Source organism: Miniopterus natalensis, chromosome 19, assembly GCF_054644295.1.
Source record: "Miniopterus natalensis isolate mMinNat1 chromosome 19, mMinNat1.hap1, whole genome shotgun sequence".
Taxonomy (NCBI): Eukaryota; Metazoa; Chordata; class Mammalia; order Chiroptera; family Miniopteridae; genus Miniopterus; species Miniopterus natalensis.
In genome coordinates, this window is record NC_142099.1 from 15,767,462 (window position 1) to 15,781,936 (window position 14,475).

The 14,475-nt window shown below is 48.3% G+C and overlaps 1 protein-coding gene across 1 annotated transcript; it reads left to right on the forward strand.

Moving 5' to 3' along the window:
• Positions 1–508: 508 nt before the first annotated feature.
• METTL13 (methyltransferase 13, eEF1A N-terminus and K55) lies at positions 509–13,358 on the forward strand. Its single transcript, XM_016221642.2, has 8 exons — positions 509–933; positions 2,201–2,960; positions 4,252–4,451; positions 5,830–6,025; positions 6,895–7,062; positions 8,933–9,148; positions 11,261–11,392; positions 12,885–13,358. Exons 1-8 carry the CDS (start codon positions 781–783, stop codon positions 13,157–13,159), a joined length of 2,100 nt encoding a protein of 699 aa, XP_016077128.1. The 5' UTR covers positions 509–780; the 3' UTR covers positions 13,160–13,358.
• Positions 13,359–14,475: the final 1,117 nt, after the last annotated feature.

Below are 14,475 nucleotides of genomic sequence, written 5' to 3' on the forward strand. Positions count from 1 at the left end.
AAAGTGGGTGTAACTGCCTAACAGTCTACCTGTGCCAGGAAACTGGTGTGCCTGCAGATGTCCACATGACATAGCAGTAAACTACTGAGTTAAGACAATCCTGGGAATCAAATCTCATACTCAGAGGAGGCCTGGCTGGATTCACTCAGTCACATAACTTTTTATTTCTTTTTGATGAACTGGAGTTTTGCCTCAATTATGAGTGCTCAGACCCTGTGTGGCTCATGATCAAAACTGGCGACGAAGGGAACACAGAACCCCGGAAGCCCACTGTCACCCGGGGACCCCAGCCTGGGGTTTCCGGCAGCGGTCACTTCCGCTCCGACCCACGGGCCCGCCTTCTCCCGCCTCACGTAAATAAACGCTAGGCGCCTGCTTGAGGCGAGCCTGTCTCAGCCAATGAGATGCAAGGAATGAAAATCAGTGACCAATGAGATGCCTTGATGGTCTGGGCGGCCGACCAATCGCGAAGCCTAGCACCCGGATATGATGCCGGTTCTGAACTCAAGCTCTGAGAAAGTGAGGCGCTCCGCGTGTGGGCAAGAGATGTCGGCGCGGGGTGGAGGTTGAGCGTGTGTTAGCTTCAGTGCCTCTCGCGTGCGGTTTGCGTGTAAGGGCCCTTCCTTTGGGTTTTGCGTGGAGAAAAATCAATGTGGCTGCTTGTCCGTGGAAAGAAATCCCACTGAAGTGTCCCGTAGGCAGCGTGGGGTAAGCCCCGCCGTGGATACCTCCCTTACCGGGGGTGGGACAGTCTTGAAGACGCAGCTCCGGTGTGGGAATATGAATCTCTTACCGAAGAGCTCCAAGGAGTTTGGCTCCGTTGACTATTGGGAGAAGTTCTTCCAGCAGCGCGGAAAGAAAGCTTTCGAGTGGTATGGAACTTACCTGGAGCTGTGTGGGGTGCTGCACAAGTATATCAAGCCCCGGGAAAAGGTAAGCGCGGCCTGGCAGCCGTGTGTGTGTGTGTGTGTGTGTGTGTGTGTGTGTGTGTGTGTGTTCGGGAAGGTGGGAACTGACTGAAAGGCAATTAAAAATATTCTTTTAAAGGTTTTGAGATAAAAGACTTCCCACCCCCAGCTCATCCTCCAATGAATAACCCCACTGGAAGAATCACTTATTTTACTAGCCCAACCTAGATATGGTCTCCTAGAGGAGAGAGTGTGCACCTCTGTCACTGTGCATCTTTGTGGAGAAGGCACCAGCGTGGCTCTACTGGTACACGAATCTGTTATCAAACAGTTGTAGCTGGGCCCACTGCATTTCTGGCAGTGTGCTCAGCCCTTCAGCTACAAGAGCATTAAGATATAAACCCTGGGCACAATCCAGAAGTCAAAAGTGGTTAATAGGAGGTTTGACAGAGGTGGCCTTGTACTGGAGGTAGGGAGGGAAGGAGGAGAGAAAGCTTTAAGGATGCTTTAAGTGGCAAGCTTTGTGCTGGGTAGTGTGTGTGTGTGTTCATTTGGTAGTTGAATTCTTATAATAAACTCTGTGAGGTGAGTGGTGGTGCACACATTCTACAGATGGGGAGACTGAGGCTCTGAGAGCCATTTTCTTGCCTAAGATCATACACGTAGTAAGTGGTCACATGGGAATTTGAATTGTGGCCCATCTAGCTCCACAGCTGATGCACTTCTCATTGTGTGTATCATGTTTTTCCAGAGATGGTGACATCAGGGCACAATTTTGAAAGATCAATGGGAAGTTGCTCCACAGAGCGGGAGGCAACAACCTGTTTTTAAGTTTGGCTTCAGAAAATACCAGAATATCATGACGAGGAACCAAAGGTATGAGTGGAATAGGATTATGCCAGAACTAGGTTTTCAACAGTAAAACGATTAGGAGATTTCAACTGTAACTACTTACTGCATTTGGCTTATCTGACTTCCTATCAATTCTTGAGTAATAAATGCTGGGTTCAGAGAAAAGAACAACCATGATTAGTTTGTTTCTGCAATATGGAAAGCCTATTTTCACATAACTTGAAGTTTTGTCACTGAATGTGGTTTTCATTAGTGAGTTCTCTAACCAGCAGTGTTTCAGATGGAGCCTAGAATCAACTCTGTAATGATGTTCTCTCCTGTGACAATAGCATCTCCCCCTTCTGAAAACATGCAACAACAAGGCAAAACCTGATTCCTCCACGCATGTGAAGCTCGTTCCTTTGCCTTGGTCACCTCCATCATGTCGGTTTTCCCCCCAGGTGCTGGTGATTGGGTGCGGTAACTCAGAGCTCAGTGAGCAGCTGTATGATGTGGGCTATCAGGATATCGTGAACATTGACATTAGTGAGGTCGTCATCAAGCAAATGAAGGAACGCAATGCCAGCCGACGGCCCCAGATGAGCTTCTTGAAGATGGACATGACACAGATGGAGTTTCCTGATGCCTCGTTCCAGGTGGTGTTGGACAAGGGCACCCTGGATGCTGTCCTGACAGATGAGGAGGAGAAGACCCTGCAACAGGTGGACAGGATGCTGGCTGAGGTTGGCCGTGTCCTGCAGGTGGGCGGTCGCTACCTCTGCATCTCCCTGGCTCAGGCTCACGTCCTGAAGAAAGCAGTGGGTCACTTCTCCCGGGAGGGGTGGATGGTCAGGGTGCATCAGGTGGCCAGCAGCCAGGACCAGGTGTTGGAAGCAGAGCCTCGATTCCCCCTGCCTGTCTTTGCCTTCATCATGACCAAGTTCAGGCCAATCCCTGGCTCTGCCCTTCAGATCCTTGAGCTGTGTGCTCAGGAGCAGGGCAAGCCTGTGCGGCTGGAGAATGCCGAGCGGCTGGCCGAGGCGGTGCGGGAGCGTCAGCAGTATGCCTGGCTGTGCAGCCAGCTGTACCGCAAGGCCGGGCTGGGGAGTGTGTCCCTGGACTTGTGCAATGGGGACACGGGGGAACCACGCTACACGCTCCACGTGGTGGACAGCCCCACTGTGAAACCATCGCGGGACAATCATTTTGCCATTTTCATCAGTGAGTTGGGATTGGTCCCTCTCTTCCCTGGAGGGGCTGGGCTGGGGCATTGGTGGATGGGCATGCCTTGGCTGGTTTCATCTTGCAGGGGTGGTACTTTCAGAGGTTATACTAACCAAGGCACCAGGAAGGGACAGTAGCAGCTCTCCAGCTACCTGCTTAGATTTGAAGCTTATTTCTTCTCATCTTCCATCGCAGAGGCTTGGTGAAGCAGGAGAATGGAGTTGGTAGGGAGGAGAGAAGTAATACAGATACATTTAGGCAAGTCATATACTTAGAGATGGTAGTTACTGTGTAACGTGGAGTAGTGGGAGCAGTCGAGTCTCAGCTCTTTAGCCTACGAGCTGTGGGACCTGGGGTAGTTTCTCTGCTGAATTTAGACAGTACAGAGCAGTGGCTAAAAAAGTCAGCTCTGGAACCAGATTATTTGGGTTCCAGTTCTGTCCCAGTCACATCTTGGTGATGTCACATTGGACATGATATTTGCTTTCTGTGCCTCAGCTTCCTCATCCGTAAAGTGAGGCCGTAACTACCTCGTGTAGTTGTGAGAAGTGTAAAAGCTCTTAGCAGGGTGCCTGGCATGTGATAATTGCTTTGTGAGCATTAGCCTCATTATTGAAAGGGGTAAATGATACCAGATTTACATTAATAACAATCAAAGGAGAGAATGTGAGGAAATGCTTTCAAAAGTAGAAAATTTTAGAAAGTCGATATGGTCATGCTGGTCACTTGTTTCCTGACAACCAAGCCATTTTTCCAAGTAGTCCATAGTCCTCCTGTACCTGGGAACAAACAGTGTCCTGGACGTGAGCGTGGAGTCTGGGGCTGGACTGCCTGGGTTTGAGTCTCAGTTTTGCTGTATTAGCTATGTGAACGTGGGCAAATAATGTAAATTCTGTGTCTTAATTGCCTTATTTATACAATGGGAATACTACTACTACCTGCATTCTGGGCTGTTGTGAGGATTTGATTTATTTCTGTTTGTAAACTGCGTTGAATAATACCTGGCATGTAATAAGCGTTAGTATTATTACTATTTTTTTTCTTGCACCGGGTACCTGCCTCCCCTTGCATGTGTGCTCACACTTCTTATTCCCCCTTGGTCTGCCCCGTATCTGATGGTGGCTTTGCTCTGGGCCTTGTGCTCCATGGAATCATAACCCCTTAGTGGGTCACATTTGGAAGGGATGCTGGGCCTGGGCAGGGCCTGGCTCTCTGCCATGTGGTCATATTGGTAGTGGGCTTGAACACTCATCCCCGGGACTCCTTGTCACCAGGTGCCTGTTTCCAGTCCCCCAGGGTCGGGAGACTGAGTGGCTCTTTGGCATGGAGGAGGGCCGGAAGCAGCTGGCGGCCAGCGCCGGCTTCAAGAGGCTGATCACAGTGGCCCTTCACCGAGGTCAGCAGTATGAAGGCATGGACAGCATCCAGGCCGAGCTGTCCCCCAGAGTCATGGAGTTGGCCCCAGCCGGGATGCCTGCCCAACAGAAGGTAACAAAGCCCTGGCAACAGTTTTCACAGGTCTCTGAAGTCATTTTAACCAGAAAGTCAGAGGTGTTCTGGAAGGAGCTAGGGCAGGGTCTGTGACCCTAGCCAGCTCCTGGAGGGCATGTCAGCAGCTAAGAGCTAAGTGGGCATAAATCACGTTCCCTTGCCTCAGGCAGTGTGAGGAGGGCAAGCAGTTGCCCTTACTGAGATCCACCAGAGCTTCTGGGTCTGGGGGGTTGGGGGGTCTTCTCAGACTCCACAGAGACGGCCTGAAGGAGATGCTGTCCGCCTTCCAGGCTCCAGCTCTTTATTCTGCTAATGGCTCGGACTGTGTGTCTATTTCCCCACTTTTTCACAGGACTTTTTTGGCCCCTTTGCTTGTTGGAGCTGTCATTATCTGAGGGTAGAATGGATATTTTCAGGATACTAGCGTTGCTGGTCTGGTGTTTTACTGGGAAGGAAACTGAAGGTTTTTTGCCATAGTGGTGATACAGAATTATCAGTTGGCATGGTCTGTCTTTTGCCATCCTGGTCACAAGGCAGAGTAATTGATAGGTGCCTGTATTGCAAAGACTTTATAGTAAGGAGGGGGAAGCCAAGGTACCTGGAGGCTGGGTGCTGTAGTAACAGATCTGAAAAGAAGAACAGGCTCTGGGTTCTGCCCACTAGGGTGACTTGTGCTTATGGATGAATGTTTGAGTCGTTCTGGCAGATTGGGTCTCATCAGAGAGACCCAGCTCCTGTGGGAGGTGATTTGTGGTCTTCTCGCACCTATGCCTATGTCTCTGCAAAGTCAGGAATCCTGGGTGATTATTAAATACTCATATAGGTCTTCAAACAGAAATAGATGTAAAAACTGGGAAGGGAAAGGGAAAAGGTTAGGGGAGAAACACGTTTTTCTCATAGTTTTTCTCTCCTGTTTAGCATAATGGTTGAAAAGGATGAGAGGAGCTGAGGGAAGGGAAGGATTTCTCCACATTTGGAGCGGGTGCTTTCCCTTGGATTTCATTATCCATCCCCATTCAGATTCCTTTTCTTGTAATTAAAGTCCCTTCCTGAGGGTTCTCTCTGACTTTGATTGCCCTGGACTGTTGAAAGTGCTTTTGAGGATTACTCTTGAGAAACTCATTTTTCTTGGGGAGAACCAACTGCATTTCACTAATGGTTTGGGGGATCAGTTAGTTTCAGAAAGGTGAATTAAACCTTTTAAAATCAAGCCAAAGGCCCCAGAGAGGAACTTCAATAGAATGGCACATCTTGAGAGTTCTACTGCCCAGGTCCTTGACATGGATTCCTCAGATACAAACAGGGGAAGGGATTTTACTTTCTCATATTTCTTAATTGAGCTGGTGGTTTGACCACATCTCTGCTGTACCTTCAGGTGCCCTTCCTGTCTGTGGGTGGGGACATTGGGGTGCGGACCGTTCAGCACCAAGACTGCAGCCCCTTGAGTGGCGACTACGTCATCGAGGATGTGCAGGGGGATGACAAGCGCTACTTCCGACGGCTCATCTTCCTCAGCAACAGGAACGTGGTGCAATCAGAAGCCAGGTTGCTGAAGGATGTGTCTCACAGAGGTGAGATGTCAGAGGCGTGGTGGAGTACCCACATGGACACAGCATGGACTCTTGATTTGAGGTGGTCAGAAGGACCTGGGAGTGTGACCGAGACATAGGCCAGACCTGGGTACCTGTGACCAGAGGCACATGGCTCTGTGGGTTATCCTCTTACCATCTGGGCTCATGGAGTGTGAGTGGCCATAAATGGAACAGAGTTGTGTGTTCTGTTCTTGAGCCAGCTTGGCTGTGAAATGATAAGGAGCAGGGATGATGGTTTACCAGGTAAATATGATCATCGCTTCCGTGCCTTCAGTTTAAAGGCCACCTGCTTTACAAATTGCTCCATATACGTCTGTGTACTAATTCAACAGGGCTCTGTAAAGTGTGCCATTTCTACTGTCTGTGTGGTACAGTGGAAAGATGATAGGCATTGGAGACAGGTAGTCCCAGGTTCAAATCCAGACTGCACCACCTACTGATTCTGGCCCTAATTATTAATCTTCAGATTCTCAGGTGTTCTATCTGCCAGTAGTTGGAATTAGAGGGTTGTTCTAGGAGCTAAAAGAGTAAAAACCCTAGGATAGTAATTGGCATAGAGGAGGTAATTAGTAATGTAAGTCCATCCCTACAAGAATTTATGAAGATCCTGTTAGTGGCCTTATATTTCTCAGCAGAGAGGTACCAGGACTACTAAGTTGAGTTTTCCCAGGCTTTGGGATGTGTCTTTGCCACTTTCCTTCTCTGACATGTAATCAGTTAAAATTCTCGCATATTTAATGCTTGGGTTTGTGAGTGAGATTGAGTCAGCTGCAGCTCACTGCCCCTGGTGTCTTGCTCTCTGAGGACTAGTGTGCTAAGCATAGGACTTCATTGTCTTTCTCATTTAGCCCAGAAGAAGCGGAAAAAGGACAGGAAGAAGCAGCGGCCAGCTGGTTCTCCAGAGGAGCCCCCTGCAACCCCAGGGCAGTCCATCGATAAGAGCTACCTGTGCTGTGAACACCACAAAGCCATGATCGCTGGCCTGGCCTTGCTGAGAAACCCCGAGCTGCTCCTAGGTAAGGGGGTGTCACTACTTCCCACAGTGAGGAGCATATGAGAGGATAGAACTAACCAAAGTAGTTGCTTGTAGTTTAAGAGGCATGATTACAAACTGGCAAAAGCATAGACATTCCTATCTTTCTTATTCCCAACCGGCTTCTAAGTTAATGAACACCCAAGTAACTTTTTCCTCAAACTGAGGTTGTAATGTTGAAATGACTACGTGTCAGCGTCTAAACATTTTTCTTCCACTCATTTATTTTAAAAATTAAGGTGTGCCGTACATTCAGTGAGATAGGTAAAGTACATACATAGATCTTCAGCTGTTCAGCTTGATGAATTCTCACGTATATATCCACGTAACCAGGCGGAGCCTTTAGAAACCATGTTTCTGGCCCAGCTGGGCGTGGCTCAGTGGTTGAGCATCGACCTAGGATCTAGGAGATTGTGGTTCAGTTCCTGGTCAGGGCACATGCCCGGGTTGTGGGCTTGATCCCCAGTGGGGGGTGTGCAAGAGGCAGCTGATCAATGACACTCTCATCATTGCTGTTTCTATCTCTCTCTCTCCCTCTCCCTGAAATCAATAAAGATATATTTAAAAAAACAAAAAATAAACAAAAAAACCGTGTGTTTCTGGGCCCTGGCCCATGTGCCTCAGTTGGTTGGGCATTGTCCTGTGCACCAAAAGGTTGCCGGTTCTATTTACAGTCAGGACACATGCCTGGGTTGTGGGCTTGATCCCCAGTGGGGTTCATGCAGGAGACAGCCAATCAACAAGTCTCTCACACATCAATGTTTCTCTCTCTTTCCCTCTCCTTTCCTCTCTCTAAAATCAGTAAAAACATTATAAAATAAAATAAAATAAAAACCATGTCTCCAGAGAAATGCCTTTGCACTTAAGGAGCATTTTTGACTTTTCAGTAAAGCATTATTTGACTCTATCTTGAATTTCTAATTAAAAAAAATAACCCACCTGGCCGAGCATGGCTCAGCAGTTGAACATCGACCTAGGATCCAGGAGATCGTAGTTGGATTTCCTGTCAGGGCACATGCCCGGGTTGCGGGCTCGATCCCCAGTTGGGGGGTGTGCAGGGGTCAGCTGATCAATCACAATTCTTTCATCATTGATGTTTTTATCTCTCTCTCTCCCCTCCCTTCCTCTCTCTGAAATCAATAAAGATATATTTAAACAACAACAACAACAAAATCCTTATCACTGGTAGTGTAGTCATAGCCTTCTCACTAATGACAGGCTGGGATCTAACCACAGTAGTGCAAGCGTTCTGGTTCCCGTCTGCATTTGAACCGTCTTTACCCAAAGTCCCTGTGTGTCTGGTGGCAACACCTTGTACTTTGGCCCATCTTGGCATCGATCTATGTCCCTAGAGGCTCATTTCTTACATTTAAGCCTTAGGGCCTGTCTCCTCTTGCTGATTCTTGTTTCTTGTCTTCCTTCCATCCCCCCATGGTTACCTTGGTGTCTCTGTGCTTAGGTCCAGGATTTGGATCTTTGTTTCCCTGTGATTTCTGGGACTTGGGTGGATTGCCCTCGCCTGGTTGATGTGTCTGAGAGGGCAGCGTGGCCTGTGAGAGGAAAGCTGGGCAGAGGGCATCAAATCCAATGCCTTGTGATCATGAATCATGTAGGCCATTGACCCCCCCATTTTGAAGAGTGGATCTGGTAAGGGAAGGATTGTGAGCCAGAGTTGAGTTTTCAGATGTCAAGTTAACTCCTAAATTTCTGGGATGAGACAGGGAGGCCAGTCCCTAAATCTTATTTCCCCTGGGCAGAGCCAACAATCTGACTCCCTCTTTTGCCCTTTTGAGGCTGGTACCAAACTTTGCAGTGAGCAGATGGTAAAACGATGCTTTCTTCCTGTATTACAGAGACCCCACTGGCACTGTTAGTGGTAGGCCTGGGCGGAGGCAGCCTCCCCCTCTTTGTCCACGATCATTTCCCAAAGTCCCACATCGAGGCTGTGGAGATCGACCCGTCTATGTTGGAAGTGGCCACCCAGTGGTTCGGCTTCTCCCAGAGCGACCGGATGAAGGTCCACATTGCAGATGGCCTGGACTATATTACCAGCCTGGCCAGAAGAGAAGGTATGACTATCAGAGAATTTGAGGAGTGTCAAGGGAAGATTGATCCAAGGTTGTCAGGCCTGAGAGGGCCTCTAGAATCCATCTCTAAGAAAGCGGCATCAGCACCATCCTGGTCTTTCACCTGTTTACTTGTTGACATATCTTTTCAGTAGCTACAGATGCCAACCATATGCTCAGCTCTGTGCTAGGGACGGGTCTAGCAAGTAATATGGACTGTTTCCTGCTCTGATGGTGCTAACAGACAGTGGGGCTTCTCTTTTGACCCTGCAACCTTGCTGCCACCTCACCATCCTAAGAAACTTCAAGTCTGTAGTGGGGTGAGGAAAGAGCAAGAACAGTTGAGGTATGTGTCAGGAGGTGTTTTTTTTCTAAATCAGCTGGAGGTGAAGCCAGAAATGGAGCAAAACAGCATTCATGCCTACTACTGGTTCCAGATCTTGGACATTTGGCAATGTCTGCAGACGTTGTTGGTTGTCATAAGCATTGGGTAGTGGTGCTTCTGGCATCTAGTTGGAGAGACCAAGGATGCTGCTAAATCTCCTGCAGTGCACAGGACAGCCACTGGTGACAGTGAATTATCTGACTCCAAATGCCACCAAGTCTGGGAAGACCTGAGGCAGATGCTTCTCAGTGGGAATCTGACAGCCCTGTAGCTGCTGGATTTAAGGTTCCATTTTGCTCTAACAATTCATATCCCAGACTTAGAATAAAAGTCCTATTCATGTTCTGCAGGAGGTCCCTTGATCCTTCTGCAGCTTTATAGATAGGCTCCTGGTGACTGATGCTTTCTGGAGCCTGAGTCCCTCAGGGAGAAGTCACGTTGGTTCAGTCCTAAGTGAACCTGGGGAGCACAGGCCTCCTTCTTGGTCTGCTCGTTCTGTAACAGATACTCTGGTTCTCACTGGACCAGAATCTCTTCCATAAGGGTGTCGCGAACCAGAATGACATTTTGGTGCTAGGATGAGTATTTTTGGTGCTGGGATGGACAGATGCTGCCTTATTTTAATTGCAAACTAAACTTAACCATCTTAGAGTTTCACAGGTTCCCTCTCTGAGGCTGGAGCCATTCTAGGGGCTCAGGCCCAAGATAGCTAATACATGTGAAGCACTTAAAACAGTGCCAGGCACATTGTAGGTATTCAGGCCACAATATGAACAGACCTGGCCATGATCTCTAACCACCACAGCCTTTCAAATTATTGGAGGGGCTCCAGGCTGCAACTGTGGGCCATGGTTATCCTTGGACTTTGATGAGCCAACATAGTCTGTGCTCTAAGAAACCACAATCAGATATATGCTGTGAAGAGTGATGGGCATGCTGTAGCCAAGTAAATATTAATTATTGAACTATTATTATAGTCTCAAAGTTTGCTAAAAACAAGCCAGTAGCATGGCAGGCCTTCTCCTTTTAAAACGATTGTTTAACATTATAGTAATTATATGTTTGTCATCAGTCCTTTTCCACCCATTTAGCAAAATTATTTATTTCTTGAGCCAGTTATTGTTCAAGTAACTAGAAAAGATACACTCACTTTAATTTAGAACATGTTCTCTTAGGAGGCAGCATATGTTGTTTCCAGACATAAGTGAACATTACCATTTGCTGGGTCAGTCCTTAAAGGTGTAGACAGCTGCTTGTCCAGATCCATGGCTCCCAACTCTGACTGCATTGAGAATTACCTGAGGAGCTGAAGAAAAGTACCAGGCTTCCCATCTCCCCTCCCATCTATTCCCTGCCTCCGCGGGGTTTTTAAGTCAGTCCATCAAGAAAGCCTGGGTTTAGAAGCTTCTCATGGTGACTTGAGTGTTCTGCCAGGGTTGACAGCCGCTGGGATAGACAGACTCTTACCCAAGTAATTACCCTGCAGGATGGACTCCAGAAGATGAGACCAACGAACGCCCTGTCTTTAATGTAGGGTCCTCACAGCAGAACCCTGGTGATGACTCCCCTGGACGGTGATGTCAGTGCCCTTAACAGGCACATCCTCCCTGTCATCCTTCAGGCTGAGCCACCTGCGCCCACCCCAGGTCACAGGAGAGACTGGAAGTAGGAATGTAAATGGCATTATTTTATCCAGCAAAGACAAAAACTTGTTTGCTTTTCGTTCCCAGCACGGCCTCATTACGATGTTATAATGTTCGATGTGGACAGTAAGGACCCAACAGTGGGAATGAGCTGTCCACCCCCAGCGTTTGTGGACCAGCCCTTCCTGCAGAAGGTCAAGAGCATCTTGACTCCTGAAGGTATGAGAACGAAAGGTTGGGAAGGGAAGGTGGATGATTCCTTCAAGATTTTTTTCTTTTTCTTTTTTTAATGTTTTTATTGATTTCAGAGAGAGGAAGGAGAGGGAGAGGGAGAAATAGAAACATTAATGATGAGAGAGAGTCATTGATCGACTGCGTCCTGAATGCCCCCGACTGGGGATCGAGCTGAAACCCCAGGCATATGCCCTCACCGAGAATCGAACTGTGACCTCCTGGTTCATAAGTTGACACTCAACCACTGAGTCACAGAGGCCAGGCCAACATTTTTTTCTTTATAATGAAAAATGCACATATCATAAATGTATAGCTTGATTGATTTCCTTCCTTTGAAGATGCCCACTTAGCACCAAACACACAGCATTCCCAGCACCCCAGAAGTCCACCTCTTATGGATAACCACTGTCCCAACTTCTACCAGCACACCTTGGTCTTGCCCATTTTTGTTCTTTATATAAATGGAATCATATAGAATGTAGTCTTTAAGTTTCTGTTTTCTTTCACTCAGGGCGATGCTTGTGGGACTCAGTATTGCATTTCTGTTGCTCCTTCCATTGCTGTGTAGTGTCATGGTTTGACTGTAGCTCTCAGTCTCCCCCTCTGCTCTTGGTATGTGGGCTGTTTCCTGCTGGGCACTTTTATAGTATCGCTGCCATTAACATTCTAGCGATGCCTTTTAGCGAAATGTTGGCAAGTCTGTTGGGTGTATACGTAGAGTTGTAATCGCTGGATCAGAGGTGAAACGTGCGCTCAGCTGCTGCGTGGTTTTACAAAGTGCTTATAGTCATTCACACTCCCACCAGCAGGGCAATGCTAGCTCCCAGTCACATTCTTCCCATGTGCCCCAGACGAGGCTGCATGTTACCTCGCCTTGATAGCAGCCCATTTCATATGAGGAGGAAACTGAGGTAAAGAGACTTGCCACAGTGACACAAGATAACAGCTGGGGCCCCAGCCCAGGTCCTTGAGAAGGCTGGGGCTCTGAGTCATGTGTCCGCAGGTCCCATGTTTTGATTTGGTATAAGGTGTGGTGGTGAACAGAGTTGATTTAGAACCTTAACTGCCACAAGATGAGCTTGGCCATCCCTGGCTAGTAAATAAGGTGTGGTGTATGTCAAGAACATAACATCCCTGTGGTGTTGGTACATTATTTCTTGGGGTTATTAGTAAGTTCTTTCTCAAAGTGATTCTTTGGGAAACTGAGGCATGGAGAATGATAAAATCATTGGTTAGCAACACAGGAGAGCAAGAAATTGGGCTGACATTCTCTCTAATTCACACATTTCCCATGGTTTTCTCGCTCTGCCTTTGTCTGCTGTGTGTTCTCCGCAAACTTGCTGCCGCCGCCGCCATTGGTGCTTTCTCAGTCCCCAAGCCTCCCTGGGGCAGGAATTGGTGTTTTCCTCAGAGCTGAACCTTGTCTCCACATGTCACCTGAGGTGCGTGATTCTGACTCTCCTTCCCCGCCCTACAGGTGTCTTTATCCTCAACCTTGTGTGCCGAGACTTGGGGCTCAAGGACTCAGTGCTAGATGGGCTCAAGGCGGTGTTCCCCCTCCTGTATGTCCGGCGCATCGAGGGAGAAGTGAACGAGATTCTGTTCTGTCAGCTGCACCCCGAGCTGAAACTTGCCACGTCAGAGCTCTTGGAAATGGCCCAGGCCTTGGAGCAGACCCTGCGGAAGCCAGGGAGGGGTTGGGATGTCACGTATGTCCTGTCCGATATGCTCAAGACTGTGAAGATTGTGTGATCGCTGGTCTCGTAGCCTCCTGCCAGACTGACGTTGGGCTCCCGACCTGCCAGAGATCGACAAAATAGAACACACAGTACCTTTTAGGCCTCATATTTTTCTTGGTTTCATACTCAACTGCATGCGACCTTCAGCCTGGTGAGGTTGTCTGAAGAGCTGGGAAAATAAAAGTGTTTTTCCCGTCCTGTCCTCTTCAGTACCACTGGGTTGATTGCCTTTGCTTCCTATACCGTGTCCTTGAGTAGAATTCCGTGCTGGAGCCCCCAACAGATGCCTTAGTGAGCGAGCACCAAGCTCCTTAGGACTGGAGACAGTCTGCTATGATTCTGGTTTGCCTTTGCTTACCCTTCTGTCAGTTCAATGGGAATGATCTCAATTCTAGCCAACACACTGAACAGAGTGGGCTCTCCATAGACGGGGGACAGATTTGAGAGAATGGTCCTTTGTCTTCCTGCACATGGATGTGCCCCTGGCATGCTCCCAAGGTTTAAGAACCTGCTAATCCACTCCACTGTGTAACAGCTTTTCTCAGCTACCCAAACTTTGCAGCCTAGGGCATTGCTCCCTTCTCAGAGGAGCGAGTAGATGTAACTGGCCCCATGACTGTGTGTCAGACTTAGGGGACTCACATTTATTGAATGACAGCTATATGCCAGACCCAGCACAAAGGCCTGTGGAGGATGTAAAGATGTTCAAGAATGGCCAGGAAACATGGATTAGTAATCAAAGTTAACATGGTCCAGGGATTTTTCTAAGTGATGCTCATACGCTGCTCATTTAATGAGATCAAGGATAGTTACACCAAAACTACAGGTAACCCTAAATCTCACTCGAGCCAGAAGCATCAATCTTACCTGTTTACTGGAACCGGTCAAACAGCAGTTCTGAGATTGGCTTGAATTTCATCTCTCCGAATTAGGCCAAGTCCGACTTGATGAGAAATAGGGGCTGTCACTGTCCACCACCCCACTTATATCTCCACAGGCCCTGTAAGATGAACTCTAACCTCCTGAGATGAAGCGTATTTCAAAGGTAGGTTGTCAGCCTTACAAAAGTGTGTCAGTGCATTGAGAAGGGCCGTGAGTGCAGGAAGGTCTTCCCCTGGAGCCGTGTAAAGGGAGGGTCATCTTTTACTGCACCTCAGAGGGGCTCAGCCTGGGAATCCTCCGAAGTGCAGTTTCAGGACAGGCCTGAGTCAGACCTGCGGGTAGGTCCCCTTGTGCTGTGCAGACTTGGGAACAGCACACGCAGGTAGCAGAGCCAAGCTAGGGAATTCCCAGAAGGAGGGCAAGGCTTCAGCTGTGTCTTAGGAGGAG